Below are 22,393 nucleotides of genomic sequence, written 5' to 3' on the forward strand. Positions count from 1 at the left end.
GCCTGTTATTGGGGTCTACATTTTTCTACTCTTAGGCCTTCTCACAGTTTTCTGACTGTTTCAAGACAGACAAGGTTCTTTGGGTGAATCTGATATCTTTTATTAGACCAACTTAAATAGTTGGAAAACAATTTTTAAGCAAGCTTTCGGGTTCAAAAACCCTTCATCAGGGTAAGGAAGTATCAGCAGTTGGTGGTCAGATTCACCCAGAGAACCTTGTGCGACTATGTCCTTAGACCAACACGGCTACGACCTACACCCCTGAACACTGACCGTTTCAAGGGATTTGTCTCTTTCTACCCATTGTTAAGGCTTTTCATAAGGTCATGCAACTTTGGAGCCGAGGCTAAAATCTGGTGATGGGAGTAGCCTTCATATACCAGGGGTATGTCTTCTGTTATCCCCAACTTTGACAAAGCTATGTCTTTGTAAATCCATTATTGAAATATATTCCAGTAAACTTCAGATTTTAACAGCTAAACTCCTTGAAGAATCCATCCTCACTGTATGTACTCCAGCCCAGGACATGTGCTCTTCCTTCCAGAGGCTGGAATGGATTCTTGAAGTCTCATTATGCCTGTGCCACCAAATCTGCAAAGTATGCTGGTCTCACTTAATGTTGATTCACGTAGCACATTATTGTCAAGAGTTAGTTAAGGTGGCAGAGATCTGTACACTGGATCTAAATGTTATATCCCTACTGATGTTCCAAGGCACCAATCTATCACTGCATGATTTTTTTCCTGGCTCATTTTCAAAAGTCTCAGGCTCCTTGTACATGCCACGGGGGTGTAATTCGATTTAGTTCTCCCTAAATTGAAATGGTGGGTTTTTAAAACATCAAAGCTTTGTCTAGCTGGGTCCTGAAAACCTACAAGGATGGAGGTTCCACCACATGTCTGGGTAACCTGTTCCAGTGCTTTACTGCGCTCCTAGTAAGAAAATTCTTCTTTTTATCTAACCTAAACTTCGCTTGCTGCAACTTGTCATCTGCCACCACTGAAAACAATCTAGTTCCATCCTCTTTTGAACCCCACTTCAGATAGTTGAAGGCTGCTATTAAACCCCCCCTTAGTCTTCACTTCTCTAGACTAAGTGCAGTTCCCTCAGCCTGTCCTCAGAAGTCACGTCCCTCAGACCCCTCACCATTTTTGTTGCCATCTGCTGGACTCTCCAATTTGTCCGCTTCCTTTCTGTAGTGAGGGCCCCAAAACTGAACACACTACTCCAGATGTGGCCTCAGTGCTGAACAGAGGGGAATAATCACTTCCCTTGACCTACTAGCAACACACCTACCAACGCAGCCCAGGATGCTGTTAGCCTTCTTGGCAACAAGGGCACACTGCTGGCTCATATTCAGCTTATTGTTCACTGTAATGCCCCAGGTACTTTTCTGCAGAGCTGCTGCGCAGCCAGTTGGTCCCCAGCCTGTATTGATGCATGGGATTTTTCTATCCTAAGCGCAGGACTTTGCACTTGTCCTTGTTGAACCTCATGACATTCCTTTTGGTCCAATCCTCCAATTTGTCTAGGTCACTTTGAATCCAAGCCCTACCCTCCAGTGTATCCACCCCCTACCCCCCCTAGCTTGGTGTCATCTGCAGCCTTGCTGAGAGTGCACACTATGTCATCTTCCAGGTTGTTGATGATGACCCTCCCTAAGAGTTAATATCCTTGTTTTACAGTTGAGGGGAATTGGAGGCAAACAAAAGTTATAATTTGCCTAAAAGAACAAAATTGATGTCAGAATTGGAAATAAGAATCTAGTTCATCCTGTTATTTCCTACTATAAAGATTGAAAGATTAAAAAAAGGGGTGTGCAGTTGAAGTTCACTTCCTTACCTTAAGTTCTTTTCTTTAAGACATAATAAAGAATCTACCAGGAATAAAGTTCTTTATTTTTTCCACATCTAAACATTTTCAGTTGGTCTGATGAAAGACTTCATCCTAAGAAATCCTTACCTCTCACTTAATGTTTGGACCATCACAGCTACAATATCATTTTTACACCACCATAAACATTTTTAGGAAGAACAAAAATGTAAAATTATAATTTTCAAGCTATTTGCATGTATATGGGAGGCAGTGATTGGAAACAGGTTATGCCTGGTGTATCAAAAAAAAACCAGTGCCAGGCAACATATCATATTTTATATTTTTATATGAGCTTTTTGAAAATTCAGAAATACGTAGTTAATGCATTCTTCTGTATCCTTAGTTTGTATATCTTCAAGGGACAAGTGTTGTACATCAGAAGTTCTTTACGTTGTGAGCATAACAGAACTTGCAAAAGTGCAAGCACTTCCAAGCTACACCAGAGTTGCCATCACTATTGAAAAATGGCTTGGTCACACTTGTATCCTCATTCTGCCCCTTAACTAGGCTGGAATATACCTAAAAATGCTGTGCCAAAACTGCACTGTCACAGTTAGTGTTCCTATCACAGTGCTTCAATACTGCAAACACTGCAGCAACTGCTGTGTAATAGGCAACATTTCCTTTATTCTTGATTAGATTTGTTTAAGCTATTCATTATTTTGTCATTCTTTCATACACATTCTGTGCATTGTTAGGGTGCAATAGAAACAATCGTGAGTAATTTTTAAAAATAGTTTAAATAGAATATGTGCATATGAATTAGAAAATAAATGTTTAAATGATAATAATGCAAATAGATAATTTTTTCCCCAGCAGTTCGTCAGCTGTAGTAAAGGACTCTCATCTTACTTTGGTGACCTATAATATAGATACCTACATCCACTGACATTGCAGGTGTTAGAGAGAATGCTTGCTGTTTTCAGCTTACTAAATGGATGATGCTACTCTGATTGACTAACGTGAACATAGTGTGCCTTTATTACTTACAAATAATAGCCATACAGAATTTCAACAACTAGTTATCTAATGAGAGTAGAGCTTACTTCTACGGGTATATGGTTACAGTCATGCCCTTTCCCCAGAAATGCAAAATTGTGAGTATTTTGATACAAGTAAAAGAAAGTGATAGCTCATTCCTGCCAACTTTAATACTGATTTTATTTTTTAATTCTAAACAACACTGTATTACTTGAGTTCACAGTCCCACCTTAGAACACCTTAGTGTAGAGTCCCACTTTGAAGTCAGAATGATGAAAACACTTTCTTTTTACTCCAGGTCTTCATGGGGATATATTTTTAAAGGAAAATATGCCAGCAAGTTGCATAAAATATCTTGTCATTGCAAATATACCAAATACAGTTTTAAATACTTGATCAACTAAAGTTGAAAGTTTAAAATATATAAGAATAATACTAAGACTGTGATATATTCTGGTGATTTATCAACATACTGGTAGTTTAGGAGGAAATGTTGTTTGTTCCTTTGTTTGTAAGCATTAGAATTTTTGACAAAATAGAGAAAAGGTTATATCTACTTCTTAAGAGATACTGCAAAATTCAAAATGAGAAGGATGCCATTTGTACTTTTTTTTTTTTAAACTCTAAAACATAAAATCAAGTGATCTAAATCTAAATGTTATTTTGAATACTGCCAGCATACCTGGGAAGACTTCAAATATTTCTCAGCGCAGGGTGTTTTTTAAAGGCAGAGTTATAAGACTCTGGATTTCAGAAGTTGTGGAGTAATAGTCGCACAAAATGATTATCTTGTATTAAAAAAAAACAACTATTCACTTAAATTCTCTTCAGAAAAATAGTAGATACAGAACAATAGAACCAAAAGAAAAATGATAAATATTTAGAGGCAGTTTCACTTGTCCTGAAAGATTGCTTCTGTGATCTTACTCTATTTTGTTTTAGATTCCTACTAATAAAATATTAATCTACTTAAAAGTAGAGCAGTGGCAGCATAGTTGGGTGACAGGACTCATTTTTCTGTATGCTTTTGTAGGTAGACTGACTATTCCTTGTGATTAAAATTCTTCTGAAAAGACAACTTTCATAATTTTCTTACCTTTTAGTGAAACTATTTTTGAAGAAGAATGTCTGAGCATCTCTCCTGGGAACATTCTTTTTGCCTAAAATACTTATTGGTCTGCATCCTTGTGTTGGGACAGTATCACTCTGGGTGCTGTTATGGGAGGATTACCAAGCACATGATTTAGATTAGATGAGTGACATTCTTAGTTGGGAAAGAGTAGGTAATGGAATACATTAGAGTCAGAGAGTCAAGTTAAGTGAGCTGAAAAGGAAAAAAAGTGGGGGCTTAACTCCTGCTCTGGTTTGTTTAGGAGACGCTATGTTTATTAAAAATTGTGATCGAGCTATCACACATGGTATTGTTCTTCTGACGTAGTGTCATAGTAATCTGTATTAATTCCTATCAGCCAAGCATAACTTCCATTATGCCACTCTGTGTCAGTACTCAGTATTGCTGTTGCTGAGGTGGAAGATGGCAGGAATGAACTACACTTGTGCATAACACCCCTGTGGTATTAGTGCTCAACCCTGGGGAACACCACATGTTCAAAAGTATCCCTTCTGTGTCATTTTCAGTGTTGGCTGCAAGTGGACCTCTGATGAGCCTCATTTCTAAAATTCTTCTCTTACTCTTTTGTTTGGGAAATGGAGATTGAAAGTAGCATGCTAAAAAAGTAGAAATCAAGCATAATACTCCCAGCATGTGACACAATACAGGTAGATCATGGCATTCAGACACAGTGCCAAATCCAGTTGTTTGTTTTAGTTAGGTTTTATTGATGCTGGAAGTTATAGATTTCAATGAGAAGTGTTCCATCTGTGTTGTTTCTGCAAAGGCTTTTTTACATTAAGTTGCTTTGAGTAAAACCTATAGATCGGCCAGCTCAGTGGCTGAAGTTACTCTTTCTGTATATTCAGAACCTCGTCAAAGCAACTTGAGTTCTAATTTCTGGATTAGTCCCATCTTACTAGATTTAAGTGGCTTTTTTTGTTTTGTTTTTTCCATGCAGGTACTGCTCATTAATCACCATGAGTGTGGATCTGAAGAAGAATTAATAACCTCTATTTTTTGAGTATGTTTAACTTCAGATACACACAACGTAGCCTCCTTCCCCATTAGATTCTTAGAAGGTAGTTATACTACTTTTTATAGTCTCCTTCTTGTGGCTTTGAATAGTTATGAACAATTAAAAAAAAAATCTCTTCCTTACATTTTGGGCAACTGCATGCCAATCAGTTCATTTAGAACCTCCTGGAGGTCTTTCGCATGCCAAACTTTAAAACTGAGTGTGTATTTGTGGAGGTAACTATGTTAAAGAAGAAATCTTTTAATAGAAGCATAGATTTTTCCATTCACTGGACTCTGGAAAATTAATGCCTTTTAGACTGGGGCATCAGTTATATTATGTGAGTGAGTTAATCCTTTTTTTAAATTTCAGTTTGAACTATCATGTTGTGGGGGAAAAATTCAGTTATACAATTATAAAATACCTTCACAAGTTGTATCTAGGTTTAGTTGGGTGATATAATCTTGCATCGAAAGTGACTGCATTATGATTATCGTATGGATAAATAAGGCTGGCTGATAAGGTCTTTTATCAGCTAAGTAATTGCAATAAGGTTTTTTGTAAATTTTTATACCACAAGTTGATATGTATTACTATTCTTATTGTAAAATGGCATCTTGTATTCAGATTTATTATTATTATTATTATTTAGGGATGGAAAAAGGAGAGAATTTTGGCTGAGTACCCTGATGGCAAAATAATAATGGTTCTTCCTGATGATCCAAAATATGCACTTAAAAAGGTAATAATAAATAAGTAAAAATACATAAAGTTGCTTGATGTTTAAATGCCACAGTTATCTATATTGTAGTTAATGTTATAATGAATAAGTTTTTTCTGATAGAGCTGTCAATACACTTCAACTTAATACTTCCCAATTGTACCAAATCCAGCCTTAGCCTAGCTGAGAATTCAGCTATGCATATTCAATCTCTTCAAGAAAGCCCATGATCGTTACAGCAGGGGCTGACTATTAGACTCAGTGACTGGTTGAGAAATGTATATGATTGGCAAGCTTAAAAAAACTCTGTTGTTTTGTGAGAGGACTGGATTCACTGGCCCAAGAGGTCCATTTCAATACTATATTCCTAAGTTTTGTAAAGTGCCTTTTCTCTTTAAAAAAACAAAACAGATTATTGCATGGGTATTTTAAGCCGTTTGGATTGCACACAAATGTGAATCACTTTTGATGATTTCAGCTGAGTTGTTTTTGAGTTTCAATTGAGAGTTCCGGCACTTGAGATTTAGCAGCTGATTAGAATTGAACACAGCATGACATGAGCACCAGTACTTTTGTAAATGTTTAAGTTTTGACCCTGTTAAAATAATCATGGCTATTCACTGGAATATCAACTTTAATATAAATATAAGCTCTTTCTAAAAGTAGGCGTAAACAGTTCTGAAGTTTAAAATTATGAGGAGGAAAACCTGGCATGCATATAGTGAATTCATCATTTTAAATAACATAGTTCTAAATTTGAAGGCTTAAAGAGTAAAACTACAGGTTTGTTATAATTAAATTTAATTTCAATATCCTTTTTCTTAATGTGCCATTTTTCTTTAACTTACTTTACAGAATGTTCTAATATCCATATCCTTGCAATTCAGTATTGTCAAAAAGATAGTTCTAAAACAAATATTCATGACTTTGGCACTAATTAAAAGCAAACATAATTTACATTCTTCATTTGTCACAGATATTAAGGTATCTTTAATAATGAAGCCAAATATTTAAGTAGTTTAGTTTTTTAAGAATATCTTTTGACTGAAATTTAAATTACATGTTTAAATATGTTGATATTGTCAGATATTTCATACACAGAAGAAATTGTTCATCTTTTTGTGTAGTTAGTAGTGCTGTATAATGTTATGTAAAAGACCAGTGATTACTGCTTTTGTTAACTCGCTCCAAAGGACGTAACTGAATATAGCAATGACAAATATTGCTTAGTTGCAGCTATGCTGTAGTTGGATCCTGTCTTATATTTGAGTAAATATGGTAAATGAAAGATGATCCTGAATATAAGATAAACCCCACGAATTAGATTCTATATATGGACAATTTATACATTTCTTATAATGTTCTGGGGGTATAGGTTGTAGCTGTGTTGGTCTAAGGACATAGGTAGGCAAGGTTCTTTGGGTAAATCTGATATCTTTTATTAGACCAACTCAGATAATTGGGAAAAATTCTTTGTTGCAAGCTTTTGGGTACAAATACCCTTTGTCAGGCTCAGGAAGCATTTATAATTTTGTAGGTATACAGTCTAATTATTGGAGGTTTGCCTTGAATTTGTTCACCTCCCACTGCTACAGCAGGGAAAAATAAATCTGGGGGGGGGGTTAGGTGGCTCCTTTCCTTCTTCTCCCCTGCAGTGTCTTCCCTCCCTTCCCCACCATGGTCAGACTCTGCTCTGGAAGTGAAGGGTACATTTGAAAACACTGACTTTGTACTCTGGGTACCCACCAATTTATTTAATCCAAAATTGATGCATTTTACCTTTTTTGGAACTGCTGGAAGTTTTAGCATATAAATTCATACACTTACTTTTAAGCAACACTTTTTTTGCATCTACTTATATGTAATACAAGCTATGTATGATGTTAGTTCAGAGGCAAATGGCTAATAATTTACCATATAGTTCATTGGGCTGGGCTGTTGAGCCAATGAGAGTTCAAGCCATGGTGACCTCATAGCTCAGCACTGCTCAGTGTATGTGTGTACTCCAGATAGCTCATGGATCCTTTGTGGAGGTAATTAGCCTGTCCATTCATAACTGCAACCAGGTGTTTTTGTCATGAGTTCTGGGATCCTCAAAAACATTTATATAGCCGAGACATAGGGCAGCCTGGTTCAGCTCTACCTCATGGGGGGGGGACAGGACTACACTAATTATATACGACAGACAGAGAGGGAGCAACAGAGGGATTCTGGGTAAACCGTTTGGGGCCCTGTTTGGTGATGTTTGCTGAAATTTAAGGCAGATGAAGAAATAGGAATCAGTGGAAATGGCATAGCTCATCTGTGGGACTGTGGAAGTCTAACTGTATTCAGTATTGTGGCTCACCATGACTTTAAAAGGAGGTCTGCACTCAGTGGGCATTATCCTCTTATCTTATTCAGATAGGCTGTACTAACGTATCCTTATTGTTGCCCCATATGGACCATGTATTTTGTAGTAATGTTTGGAGTTCCATTACTGAGCACATTCTGCTTTTGGCAGCAGTTTAATGATAGTATATTTAGTGAGGTTTTCTTGTATGTAAATGTAAGATGAGCTTTTCCCACCGTGCAGATTGGGGTGGCAGGGGTGAGGGACCTTGTCTTATATTCGAGTAAGTGCAGTAATAAATCAAGCAGATTTTGCTCTGCTCAGTATGTGGACAGGAGAGTATGAGGAATACTGTTGAAGTAACATATATACATTTTTCTATTCCAAAAAGGCAACTTCTCTGGAGATGTTGGATTCTATAGTCATAATGGTCCAAGACATGAGAGAGAGCAATTTTTATGGGTGATATATTTTATTGGAACAATTGTATTGTTGGGAGATATTTGGACAACCTTTCAGGTACAAGTCACTATTCCTCAGGTCCTGGGAATAGTTTGTCTAGCCCTTGGGGCAAAATGAATTTGATACCCCTGGTTTAACAGATTTTGGATTAAAATGCCTCGTGTCCTAAAACCATCCCATTTCAAAGAGCCTTCTTTGCCTACCTTAACCTCTTGCTCGGTCCCACATGCTGAGGATAGACTAGTAGAAGAGACCTTGGGTACATGTAGATGTGAGATCCACCAGATGTATTCTGTTTATCTCTGGAAACAATCTGTTTCTAACCTTCACCTGCACTGGACACTAGCTGTGAGCTAAAAAAAAGTTAATATTTTAAAATCTTTTCTTCAACCTTTAAAATTCCGTTACTCTTAAATCAACTGGGCTTTCTGGGAGCCATGGGGAAAACTAAGAAAAACCGTCAGAATTCTTGCCAGTCTGCTCTGGAGAAAAATTCCTTCCTGGTCACGAATACAGGCAGTCCTCAGACTTAAGCCACAATTAGTTCCTGAAACCCACGTCTTAAGTCGAAAGGTTGTAACTAGGAACTAATTTTCCCATAACAACAATGTTATAAATGGGTGGTTGGTTCCTTTAGGATGCTGGATACAGCTATGTCCAACTGGTAAGTCTGGAAGGGGAGTGGGGAGGATAGGTGTGTCAGGGGGCAGATCAAGGTGGGGCTGGGACAGGGGCTGGGGCAGGAGGCACAGGATGAGAGTGCAGCTTATCCAAGGGGTATGGGGGTGGGCGGCGCCGCTGGTCTGAGAGCTGCTTATCTGGCGGCTCCTGCTGCTCATCCAGGAAGTCATGGGGTGGGGATGGGGGTGGGGGGTGGCACAGCAGGGGCTATGGGGGTGCTGAAGCCACCCAAAAATTTGCTGTAGCCTCCCCATAGTCCCTGCTGCCCTCCCATAGTCCAGCAAGTTACAGCCCCAGCTCCACCTGCCCCGCCCTAGTCTAGGGGCACCAGCTGGGGCAGGGAGGGGGGATGGCTCCCATCGCTGCTCATTCAGAGGCAGCTGAGCAACTCCGTCCTACCCTAGCTGGGCAAGCAGCGGCAGGGCATAGACCCTGTTCCCAGTGCCACCATGCCTGCCCAGAGCGCAGTGCAGTGCAGCCCCACCCACCTTATGTAGATCTGGGGGCACCCTCCCCCCCCCCATGTTTTCCTGTATGAGTGGTGGGAGCAGTGGCACGAGCTGCCAGACAAGCAACTCCCAAACCAGCGGCATGCAGGAGCGGGAGCCCGCTCCCCCCCCCTACACACACACTTCTCGGACTAGCTGCGCCTTTGTCCTGTGCCCCTCTTCCCTGGCTGGGCCACGCTTGCCCCAGCTCCAGTCTCTCCTTCACTGCAGGGGCATTGACCTCCCCCCCCTCCCCTTCCAGACTTACTAGCTGGACACAGCTGTATCCAGCGTTATAAAGTTGAAACCCACATCGAAACCTTGAAACGTGTCAATTTATAAAGGTCATAAGTGCCGTTCATCATACATCAAAGTCATAAGTTGAGGATTGCCTGTAATTGGTCAGAATTGAGAAATATCTGCCTTGCCATGGCCAAAGGGGTGTAGTATAGTAGTTACTACTTAGTTAAATAGTTAAATTGTTAAATAAGTTAAATTGGAGTAAGTGGCTTTGAAAAGCCTGGGCAAGAATGGCTTAGTTGGCCTAGTCATTCATATCTCAAGAATTTAGTAAAGGCAGAGAGTTCAAGGAAAGGGATATCAGTTGCAGTCCACATTCTTGCACTTTGCTTTGCACTCGTTGTCATCCACTCAGAGTCTCTCATTGGCGAATCGGAGGAAGATGTATTTTTTGGTATGTCTATATGGTGCCAAACAGCACTGTGTTGAGGTGCCCCATGTCTGCTCTTTATGCTAACTCCCCACATGGAGGTAATGTAGCCACATTAGTGCAGCACTGTTTACATGCAAATAAGCTTTGTATTGCTCCCAGCTGGGGAGTTGATATGTGCAGAGTAAACATTGTGCATCTTGGTACAGTGTTCCTTTGTGCTAAGTGATGGCTAGAGAATGGTACTTAAAGGTTTGCTTTTAAAAATTGGCTTGTAGGTGAAGTAAATATTGTATTAAAACAATGGTCCAGGGTAATGGCAAGGGTTAATTAATTTCTAAAAAGCCTGTTTGTAAAAGTTTCCTAAGGGCTACTGTGTCTAACAGGCAAGCAGCAAACAGACACGTAGGCTGAAAAATAAACATGTACCGCACTGTGTTCCCTAACGTAAAATAAGGTGGCACCAGGTCACAGTGCCCAGCTGCAGAGCTCTTGAGATTTTTGGTTTTGGGGAACGGACCAAATTAGAAAAAAAATCTGGAAAAAAAAATTAAGCTGTGTGCATGTGATGGGTTTGTAAAACAAAAATATGCTGACAAAACAAAACATGAACAGTATCACAACCACAAAAAAACAATCGGCAATGCCCCAAAATAAAAAGTAATCACAAAAAAAAAATACAAAAGCAAAAATTTCAGAGCAGCAAAGGGTCCTCAAAAGGGAAATCCAAGGCCACTATGTACAAAGGGCACACCACCAGTCTGTCATCCACCACAGTCAGAGGAAGGGGGAGAGCCACAGGCTCCGACCTCTAGGCTGCTAACATGTAACATTTAAAAAAAGAACCTTGGGATAAAGCTTGCATGCTGGCCAAACATACCTTCCCTCTGATAACATCTCTAAAACTGGTAAATATAAAGTTGTTTGCATTATTCTTATATGCTTTGTATCAATAAAGTTATCTGTATATCAATAAAATTTGCCTATTATCAAAGAAAAAGGTTGTGGTCAGTCTACGGGTTTTGGGTCTGCCCAAAACAAGGTGTCTGCATCATAAATCCAGTGCCAACACTATGTACCCCTTGTTCTGAGAACTGTGTGTCAAGAATGAAGCTACAAATATTGGCTTCATTCAGTGTTTAAAATGAATACTAAACCTCACACTTGATTTTGTGAAGCCTGTTTCTTAGCCTCAACTAGATCCATTGTGATGATGGAAATGACTGGGTGCATACAGTTTGAAACCACTGAAAGTTGATCAAAAGAAATGTCTTATGTTTTTAATTAAGCATTCTTTAAATAAATTTGTGAATGCTTTCATTTGGAACTTCTCAGTAGCCCTTCTTAATAACCCTGAACCTAATCTGCGTATAAAATGAACTGTTCCAAACAGGAGATTTTACCACACCTTCAACTCTCCTATGAAATATGAACTTTCATTTATACCCAGAAGAACTACAGTTTTTTATCCCATGCCTGAAGAAGGGTGTTTGTGCCTGAAAGCTTGCAATTAAAGAATTTTTTTTTCAAAAATTTAGTTGGTTTAATAAAAGATACCACTTCTACCATGAGTCCTGATTGCTTAATAACCTTTAGAATTTATGGAAGAATAAAGCTTCAGATGTGCTTGTATAACTCAAACTGTTGTTACATTTTTGGCTTTTATTTTCTTGTATGTAGGTCTTCTACTGTATATTAATCTTCATTTATTATTTTGACAGGTTGAAGAGATTAGAGAAATGGTAGACAATGACTTGGGGTTTCAACAAGCTCCACTTATGTGCTATTCTAGAACAAAGACACTTCTCTTTATTTCTAATGACAAAAAAGTGATTGGATGTTTAATTGCTGAGCATATACAGTGGGTAAGTGTATCCAGAATTTTATCGGTCTTTAGGATTTCAGTATTTAGTGGCTAATTATGTTTGCTAGGTATTCCAGATCCAGAGAATCTATTAAAATTCTGTTCTGGAGATTTCGCAATTGATTCGTAAATCTGCAATGTAAGATGTCTGTGCAATTTAAGATCCTACTTGTGAAGCTTAAGCATGTAGTCTATGCCACCTACAGGAATGTCCAACAGTAGTCAGCCTCTTACTTCTATTTCCTCGTTCTGTGCAAGGACTCTCATATGGAGACAGAAAATACTCACTTAAAAGTAATTTAAAAGATCCTACAGAACTAATCTCCATGCTGTTAGAAGATAAGATACAGCACTTTGAGTTATGGGCCACTGGTTCACAATTTTTTTTGTGTTATGCTTCCACTTAGATAATTTGGTGTGATCATGCATGCAACATTTGTGTGTCTGCAATTTAACATGGGTTGGGACTTACTGTGCCCCAGCTGTACTGTGTTAATTGTCCCTCTAATAGCTTTTATCCCACCGTAAGAAGTAAAAAGAGAGTTTAGCCGCAAATGAAATAGAGTTGTCCCTTGATTTAGATTTCCCTTAATAAGGGAAAACTGTAAGCACAGGGATAGTAGCTGCACAGTAGCTGTTAATTAAGTTGGCAAACTGGGTAACAGGGATCGAAGAATATAGTGGTTTGTGAGAAATCTTGCCATCCAGCCCTAGTTGGGAACTGCTGCCATTGATATTTCCAGCAGCTAAATACTCACCTTAAAATGGTAGGCCCTGACATAAGATACTTACTTATGTAGGAAAATGGATGGATATTCCTACCCTCTCAGAAAGTACAGGAGGAGAGTGAACAGGGAATGAGAAGAAAATTTTGAAGAGGAATAAAAATAGAAATAAATTTCGTAATAAATTTGTAATTGTACTTTGATTTTCTTCAATATTGTAATTTTTATGCAACCCTTTCCCCCTAACACATGGCACTTGAAAAGTGGGTGGTGGCTTCAAAAGGGACTAAAATTAAACTATTTATGGTCAGATAACTTATTCTTTTGGCTGAAGTAACATAGTATGTTAGTGCGTGGATACGTTTAATTTAAAATTTTAAAGTACAGTGGATTATCTTGTACTACCATTCATTTGCAGCTAGGAGTAATTAATTTTGCATTATACTTTGCCATTTTTTTCAGGGCTATCGAGTTATAGAAGAGAAGATTCCAGAAGCTAGCTCAGAAAATGACAAAGTCACATTCGAAAGGCAAAAAGCCTGGTGCTGCTCAACTTCTCCTGAGCCTGCAATCTGTGGGATTAGTCGAATTTGGGTGTTCAGCATGATGCGCCGGAAGAAAATTGCTTCTCGGATGATAGAATGTCTTAGGTATTATTAAAGTCATTACTTTTAATAATTTGGGTTACAGGTTGAATTAACAGTAACATTTTTGTCTGACTTAAACTTCATGGGTTTTTAGGCCTTTCATTTAAATTGGACATACATCTGAGTACAGCTGGCAGTATTAGTTTTTACAACCAGTTTAACAACTAGTTAAATAACTAGGGCCTGCCTTCACCAGAAAAAATTCCTTGAAAATACATTTGTAATATATTTTGTATGTTACAAAATAGCTCGGCTAACAAAGACCACATTTGTGCAGTCAGCGTACTTCAGGATAAAACTGGAGTCACAAGTGACTTAAGAAAACAGGGCTCTGGCACTCTTAACACTCAGACTTCAAGTATGGTTTAAGTGTTGTGACCAAATCTGTTGGCTATAGCTTTTATACTTTTTTTTCATCCTTTCTAACCTTAAAGTAAGAAGCAAAAATACAATCTTTATATCCATTCTGCTTGCATACCTACATGCATATTCCTTTCTTCCTGTAGTGTATCCTAACCCTAGTCTGATAATGATTTCAGGGTCATTGAGCCTTAATTGAGGTTTTCCAGTTTTTGTGGAGTTGCGTGGCTCAAGGCACTTATCCCACATTGGCTAAACGCTAAGGGCACCTATACATGAGTAGTGAAGCTGCTCCAATGCTCTGTAATTACAGCATGTTGGAGCAGACTTGATTTGAGTCTGCTGGTGCGTGTTAATTACTGCTCTCCAGCAGACCCCTTTGTCTCTTGTATTACTGTCCTCATGGTGAAAAATGGCAGCGGGGGCACTTTAACTAAAGCTCATTCAACAAGCTCTAGTTAAATCACCCCGTCACCATTTTTCAGCATGGGGATGCTGATACACAAAATGCTCTGGGCACTTTCATTAGAGTGGCTCTCAGAGCCGCTCTGATTAAAGCCTATGCCCCCCTCCCCTGGAGCATGTGTATACATGCTCTAAAGGGCTAGATCTACAATTTCTCTTGAATGTCTGCAGTGGCAGTAAGGCACCTAGGTTCAGAACTGAGGTCATCAAACCTCTGCTCAGCTATTGCCTATCTTTGGAGGTGCTTAAAGTTCCTAAGATTCCACCAGTGAAGTTACTAGATGCCTGTGTGTCTCCTACTGGACATACCAGAATCACCTGAGTACTGACAATGCTGAGTAACTAAGCATTTACAGGCAGTCCTCGGACTTATGACACAATTGGTTCCTGAAAACCACATCTTAAGTCAAAACGTTGTAACTCGGAACCAATTTTCTCATAAAAAACTATGTTATAAATGGGGGATTGGTTCCTGAACCAAGGCCTGGTACCTTATGTTCACCAAAAATACCCCAGAATTTTGTACTCTATCAATTATAGATGAGTAATATAGCTACATTAATGTATTTATATTGTAAATAGCAATCATATTGATTTGGAAGGACTTCTTTGAGGTGACTTTGCTGGATTTTTTGAAGGACTCTTGGTTGGACTTTTTGAAGGGTTCTTGGCTGGAGTCTTCTCAGGAGTCTTGGCTGCAAGATTTTTTGGAGTCTTGTCTGCTTTCTTAAAGTGTCCAAGCGAGTTTAGACAGATGTTCTCCAGGGAGGTGAGCGACACAGTGAACTTGTTTGCTGGTGTGGTGTCGCATCGGATCAACCGTTGTAATTCAAAACTGACGTCCTAAAGTTGAAACAGGGTGTCAGTTTATAAAAGTTGTAAGTGCGAAACATTGTAAGTCAAGGACTGCCTGTAGTTCGATCCTAGGCTATGTTGGGATCTTGGACTAGGCATTCCTCCATCTATCTTGCCTCAGAGGCCTAATATAGTAGGCATGTTCAGAGAACTTCTGGATGTAATGCCCCCATTCTGTGCAGCATCTGCATAAAACACACTTAGAACATTGCCCTCCTTTTAGCCAATATCCCAGTGGTTTCATGGTCTTGTGCAAGGACTGTCATATGGAGACGAAAAATGTTCATTTATAAGTGAACATTAGTCAGCCAGAATGTGGGTGTTACAGGCTCAACTCCTTGCTTGAGGGGATATGAACTTCTGTTTTCTGCTTCCCAAGTCAATGCTTTAGTGGAGGGGTTCTTTCAACCCTTCCTGTTAAAGCTGTTCTGTTTGCACAAAATATCCATTGGACAACCATAGAGAATGTGAGCATGACTTTGGAGTCTAGTGGTTTGAGAAGCAGGTTTCATGGCTGTTTTTCTTCTTCAGTGAACACTTAGTTGTTCATTAGAGCAAGGGCTAGAATTCAGATCTCCCCTTGCAGGTAAGGGTCTTAACTACTAGGTTGTAGTTCAGTCTCTCTTGCCCAATGAAGCTATTTGACAGAAGAGATTGACAACCCACACTAGAACATGCTATTGCCTGGTGGTTAAACCATTCACCTGAAATGATGAATGTTGTTCTGCACTCAGGAAGAGAAATAACTTAAATCTGGATCTGCCTCTTTGCACTAACTGCTCGGATATTGACTTCACTTGTTTTTTTGAGAACAGGTAGGTTGGAAAAAAAAATGTTTACAATTTAAGTGGTACCTGATTCTCCCTTATTTGTTCTGGACTATTTCAGGCAGGTTACTGTTGAGATCCAAAATCATCAAAAATTCTGATTTTGTGGCATTTGTGTTGGAAAGAAGCTCAAGTAGCTAACTTGGGGTGTGGATTATGGTAGCAAGGCTTTTAAAAGTTAGGCCTTTTACTGTTAAGCATTGCAGTGCCAAAGTCCCTCCCAGGAAAGAACCAGCCAGTTTCTAAACTTTTTTTTAATACAAGGGTTAGAAAGTTGTTTTCAGAACCTGGGAGTATCAAAGGCACCATCAAATGAGTATGTGCATTTGATAATTGGACTTTGATTTTAATTTTAGAAAGTTTGTGATATTTAGTACTTCTCCATTAAGCTGCTGTAAATGTTTTTTTTTATTAGGATCTAAAAAAGGTTACTCCCCAGACAACACCGAAAAGCTCTTTCAGTTTACATTTCTAACTTATTTACAGGATACAGTTACCTTAGCGGACTAAAGCCAAATCAAAGATAATGGAAAAATCCTCAACAGTCCTTGAATTCACTGTCTTTGACCTGTTTCACTAGCTTAATTCTAGCTTTGACACCCTCCCAACAGACCTGCATTCCAAAATAAGAAAAAAAAAATCTGTGTAAGATCTCTTTGAGCCATATAGGAGCCCAACTAGTTACATGGTCGTAAATGTCAGTCAGAAGATAACTGTTAAACTTCTTTAAGAATAAAGCAGTTGGAACATCAGCATACATTGGGCACTGCTGCAGTATAAGTGTAAAAAATGGAAGATGTGCAGATTCTATTGTATTCTCTTCTAGTGGGTGTTTCAGGTGCGTTCACTACCAAGACTAGTAACACAATTGAAGTCCACAAAACTTCTCTGGTGAATGAAATCAAGCTCTTTTGAAATCCTCTCCCTCACTTTTTTTCATAGACTCAACACATTTTGACTGAAATCTTACTTTTTTGATCTAGAGGTTAATGCATTCTACCTTAATCTGCAAGCAGGTATAATAACCTGGACATTTTATAGATTAGTCCCTTGGTATCTCTTTAACAAGAGCTTTTCTTCTGACTGTTGAAGTTGCTTTCAGTTAAGGTCTTGGAGAGCTCCAGATGTCCATAAACCGAAGTCCACCAAAAATATATCTGGTAAAATAGAAAAAGTTTTGATATCCTGAACTTGTTTTTCCCCAAGGTAAAAAGGGAGGAGAAAACACTTTCAGGCCATTGTCTTACTTTGTCAAACAAAAGGTTATAGAGTCATTTATGATAAACATCTTGAAAGTATCTTATCTATTATGTACATTAATATGCTGTGTTCTTAAACATTCTGAATCCGTTGATGTACTTTTACCCCAGTACCAAGTGGTGTCTTGGACCATCATTTCTACTCAGTCTTCACACAACTCAGGAATTGCCTGCTGCCAGTTGTTTGTAGCTCAGAACCCTGGTATTTCTGGTAGTTTTAATTGCAGAACACAAGTATTTTCCTCCACTTAATCAGACGGTACTTAGAATACAATGCTAAATCCATTCTAAAATGAATACAATGATTCTTTTTTTACAGCTCATAGGAAATAGCATTGATAGATACATTCAGTATCAAGACTAGTAACACCGTTGAAGTCCATAAAACTTCTGTACAGATTAATTAAATCAAACTCTCTTTTGAAATATTTTCCCTCATTTTTTCCAGAAAAACAGAAATGCCAAGCCATGGGAGAGATGACAGGTGTGGTGCATACCAGAACTTCCGTTTTCTGACAGCTTGCATCATTAAATTAATAGCTTATTGGTCCAAGAGGTTATATCCTTTAATAGGACAGATGTAGGACAGGCATCTAAAAAACAAACTTGTTCTTTTGCTATTTAGCTAGAAGTGGATAAACAAGCTTTTATTGCACTACCTTTTACCAGGAAAAGGCTAACATGAAGAAGGGTGCCTTGTACTCAAAGATTTGTCTAAATTTCTCCCAACCATGCAGTTGATATAATAAAAGATATCACCCATAACAATCTTTTCTCTTCTACATAGTTCTTGTTGTAGTTACATTCTGTGGTGCCAAATTATGTGTGTAGGGTCACTAGATATCAATATGAAGAATAGGTGAGAAGCTTTCTTATAAAAATTTCCTTTCTTCAGATGTCTCTTGGCATCTACCTACCTTTACTATTATTTCTTTATTGGAATCTCTAGTGCATTGTCAAGCTATGCAGATGTATGCCAGCCAGCATGGGACTACATTTTTAGCTTATTACTACTTATAACTGTTTCTTGTATATAGTTATTAAAAAATTAGGGAAGTGTACTCTAGTTATTTAGAGAAAACGGTTTAATACCCCACTAGTGACAGACGAACTTGGTTTTGCCATTTTAAAACTCCATGGATCTTTATGTGAGGATTATCTGACTTGAATTGAGGGAAGGTAATTGTTGCAGTATTGCTTCATCAAAGTAACTTTTTTTTTTTTAAACAGGAGTAACTTTATATATGGCTCATATTTGAGTAAAGAAGAAATTGCTTTCTCTGATCCAACTCCTGATGGAAAACTCTTTGCAACACAGTACTGTGGCACGGGCCAGTTCCTGGTATATAATTTTCTCAATGGACAACATCACACTTAAGTGGAATTCCTTCAGCAAGTTAGTGGAAGACTTCTGCTCAAATGTACTGAGTGGGTACTGACCTTAACCAGGAGCTAGGGCCATTTTTTTTATCCCAATGAACTCAGGACTGGTAACAGCCAAAAGGTTGTACTATTTTATTACAGTTGTAAACAATGCAGTAATAGGCTAACTTTGTTTTTTAAAAAAGATATTTTGTTAACTTTTACAGAAGTTTATGATTGTATTTTATCTATAGTTAGTCATGTTTACATGCAGCAGATACTTGTTCATAGTGGACTGTAAATTAATGCAAGGACTATGGTCTCACTGATGAGTACATATTGAAGTTCTTAATTTGGTGATATACCAGTGCTCTTTAGTACTGTACATTTTTAGTATTTGACCTGCTACCACCAGTTTGGAAGGTTTCATAAGGTAGATAGAAGATACTCTGTTTGACAACATTTAAAACTAGATTCAGAACATCAGTGAAAGAAGTATATTATGGCTGGGGTTGGCAGCCTATTGCCCATGTTCCAGATCCAGCCTGTAGAACCACTGGATCTGGTTGGTGGGCAAAGGGCTTCAGAGGTAGGGGGTGCCATTTGTGGGTGCTCTCCTATGCTACCATGAGGATGGGCACTGGCTGCCTCTGACTTGGGATAGGTTGTTCCAGCCCAGAGCCAGAAAAGTCTCCCTACTTTTCTATTATGATGCAGTATTTAAGGGTGATGAAATTCACAGATCATATGGTAGGTCCTGGTATGCTTTCTGTGCATTCATGTAAGTAACAGGGACGAATTAACCTGGGTCCTTTAGTAACATAAAATATAGGACATTTACATACCATTGTTTGTGAAAGATTAACTTAAAACAAAAGAACTGGTGTAAGGACTTCATGTTCCTTCAAATGCTGTACTGGGTATATGCCTTTGTTATTGGACTTCATTCTGTTACTTGTCTTTTTCATAAAGCCCTCTTCTTTAAAAGGGTGTATATGTTGGAAAAAATGCTGTGGCCTTTCTTGATCTGTATATAATGTAGATTTTAAAAATAAAGTACTTGATAGCTTTTTTTAAAGCAATTCTGTGTTGAGGCTGCCAAATTGAATAGGTGTTCTGAGGAGGTTTTGTTTGTGCAAGTGGCTTATTCTGATATAAAAGGTGTGATTTTGTGTGGTCTTTGTGGAGGGTGTTACAGTACTATGAACTGAACTCTGCTAAACTGGAGATCAAATGATCATTGTAGACATTCTGTCTTCAGTACAAGTCTCACTTTCTGGCTGCTGATGCTAGAATTCAGAGCTGTCCAATTTGCAACCCACAGGCTCCTGCCACTCCCCACACTGCTCCTATGAGGGTCTCTGAACTCTCCCCGATTCCTCTGGCTTTTGTTTCCTGCACCCATCCAGGGATCCCAGGCAGCAGGCGTAAGACCACAGGGAGTCAGCACAGCCTCTGGGAGAAGTGTCAGGAGAAGTTGGAAAGCCCTTCTACATTTAATTTTGAATCAGACCGTAAGAATGGCAGTAGTAGCAGTCCCATCATAGTTCTATAACAAGGTTATAGAAGTAGGATGTTCTGAGAAAGGGAAAAATGTTGATTTGACCTTCTAATAAGCTTTCCTTCTGTAAAGTGCTTTCAGTGGAGCAATTCCGTATTCACTTCTATTTCATGCTTTTGGCCATAAGTAGTTGAGAGTGTCTTTTTCCTTAAATTGGTCTGCCAGTGGGCCTTACTCATGTACAAGGTGAGCCACATATAGAATCAGAGTACTTGTTTCTCTTGTATTTATTTATTAACTTGTATTAAATTACTGTGCTTCTGGGTTGTCTTGCAGTATACCCTACTGCAGCAATCCCTAGACTGTCGTACGGGTACCACCAGGGGTACGCAGACAACCTGGGAGTGGTACGCCAGGGGGGAGGGGCACACAGACACCCAGTCACAGCCTGCTGCAGGCAGCCAGGAACAGCCCAACCACATGTGGAGCAACGCCCAGCTCGTAAGTGTGTGTGTGGGGGGGGGGGGGGGGGCTGGCGTCGACAGATTCTCTCTCTCTCTATCTTCTCCTCTCTCCGTCTCCTTCCCCCACCCCCCTTTTTCTCTCACTGGTCTTATGCTCTGGTTTTCTCTCCTATCTCCTGTTTCTTTCTTTCCTTTTTTCTATCTTCTCTCTCTCTCCCTTTTTCTCCCCCTCCTTTTCTCTCCCTCTCTCCTTCCCTCTTTCTCCCTTTTTCTTTTACTCTCTCCTCTCTTTTTTCTCTACCCCTCTCCCTTTCTTGCTCGCTCTCTCCTCTCGCTTTTTTCTCCCTTTCCATCTCTTTGCCTCACTCTCCCCTTCCTTCCTTTTTTCTTTCTCCCTCTGCCTCCCTCTCTCATCTCTTTCCCTCATTTTCCCTTTTTTTTTCTCCCTCTTCCTCCCTTTCTCTCCCCCATTCTCTCTCAATTTTTCCATCTCCTCTCCCTCACTCTCTTCCCTTCTCCCTCTCTTGCCCTCTTCTTTTTCTTTTTCTTCTCTCCCCCTCTCCTTCCTCTTTTTCACTCTTTCTCCCTCCATCCATCTTTTTCTCTCTATCCTCACTTTTTCCTCCTTTCTCCTCCTTTTTTCTCTCTCTCCTCTTTCCCTCTGCCTCCTCTCCTTTCTGTCTCCCTCCCCCCTCTTTTTTCTCCCTCTGTCCTATTTTTCTTACTTCCCCTCCTTTCTTTTCCTCCCTCTTCCTCCCTTATTCTCTCTTTTTTTCTTTCTTTCTCTCTCTCTCTCCCTCAGTCTCTCTTGCTTTTTTCTCCTTCTCCTTTCCCTATTCCTTTTTCTCCTCTTTCTCTTCTCCCTTTTTCCCTTTGTCCATTTCTCTCTCCTCTCTTCTTTCTTTGTCTCTTGCTCTTTCTTTCACCCTCTCCATCTCCTCTTTCCCTCACTCCCATTACTTTCTCCCTCTTTTTTTCTTGCTCTTCTCTCTGCTCGCATTTTCTTTCTCTCCCCCCTCTTTCCTCTGCTTTCCTCTCTTCTCCCCTTCTTCCTCTCATTCTCTTCTGTCGCTCTTTCCTTCTCCTCTTTGTCTCCCCCTCTCTCTCATTTCTGTATCTCACTCTCCCCCTTTCTGTCTCTCCTCTCCTGTTTATCTTTCTCTCCCTTCTGTCTCTCTCCTTACCTCTCTTCTTCTCCACTTTTTGTCTCCCCTCTCTTTTTCTGTAACTTTTTTCTCCTTTCTCCTCTTCTCTTTCCCATTGTCTCCTTTTTTTCCTTCTTTCTCTCTCTCCTCCCTCTCCCTTCTTGGTCTTGTGTTTTCTTTTTTGTTAAGTGTGTTGCGATGAGAGGGAAGAGGGGGAAAAGAAAGAAAAAGGGGGGAGAGAGAAAGAAAGATGGAGAGAGAAAGGGGTGAAAGAGGAGAGGGGAAAGAAAAGAAAGCGAGAGGAGACAGAAAAAGGAGTGAGAGAAAAGGGAGAAGAAAAAGGGCAAGAAATGAGAAAAAAAGGAGAGGAAAGAACGGAAGTGAAAGGAGGGGAAAAAAAAGGAGAGGAAAAGGAATGAGTGAAGGAAAAGGAGAGAAAAGAAAGGGAGAAGAAAGGCAGGAGAAAAAAAGAAAGGGCAAAAAAGAGAAGGAGAGAAAAGGGAGGGAAAGAAGAGAAAAAAGGGAGAAAGATAAAGGGTGAGAAAGGAGAGAGGAAAAGGGAGAGGTGGGAAGGAAGAGA

General features: G+C 39.3%; 1 protein-coding gene across 7 annotated transcripts in view; it reads left to right on the forward strand.

The window, feature by feature from the left end:
- Positions 1 to 19,785, forward strand: part of ESCO1 (establishment of sister chromatid cohesion N-acetyltransferase 1) — a 53,157-nt gene extending 33,372 nt beyond the window's left edge. For 2 of the 7 annotated variants that reach the window (XM_006265230.4, XM_019490585.2), the window contains 4 exons: positions 5,638 to 5,727; positions 12,061 to 12,204; positions 13,391 to 13,578; positions 18,572 to 19,785. In XM_006265230.4, the coding sequence (XP_006265292.3) occupies positions 5,638 to 5,727; positions 12,061 to 12,204; positions 13,391 to 13,578; positions 18,572 to 18,719 (570 nt within the window). In that variant the 3' untranslated portion in view covers positions 18,720 to 19,785. The other 5 variants (XM_059724184.1, XM_059724185.1, XR_002091198.2 and 2 more) reach the window with 5 other exon arrangements.
- Positions 19,786 to 22,393: the final 2,608 nt, after the last annotated feature.

The sequence above is a fragment of the Alligator mississippiensis genome, chromosome 3, assembly GCF_030867095.1.
Source record: "Alligator mississippiensis isolate rAllMis1 chromosome 3, rAllMis1, whole genome shotgun sequence".
Taxonomy (NCBI): Eukaryota; Metazoa; Chordata; order Crocodylia; family Alligatoridae; genus Alligator; species Alligator mississippiensis.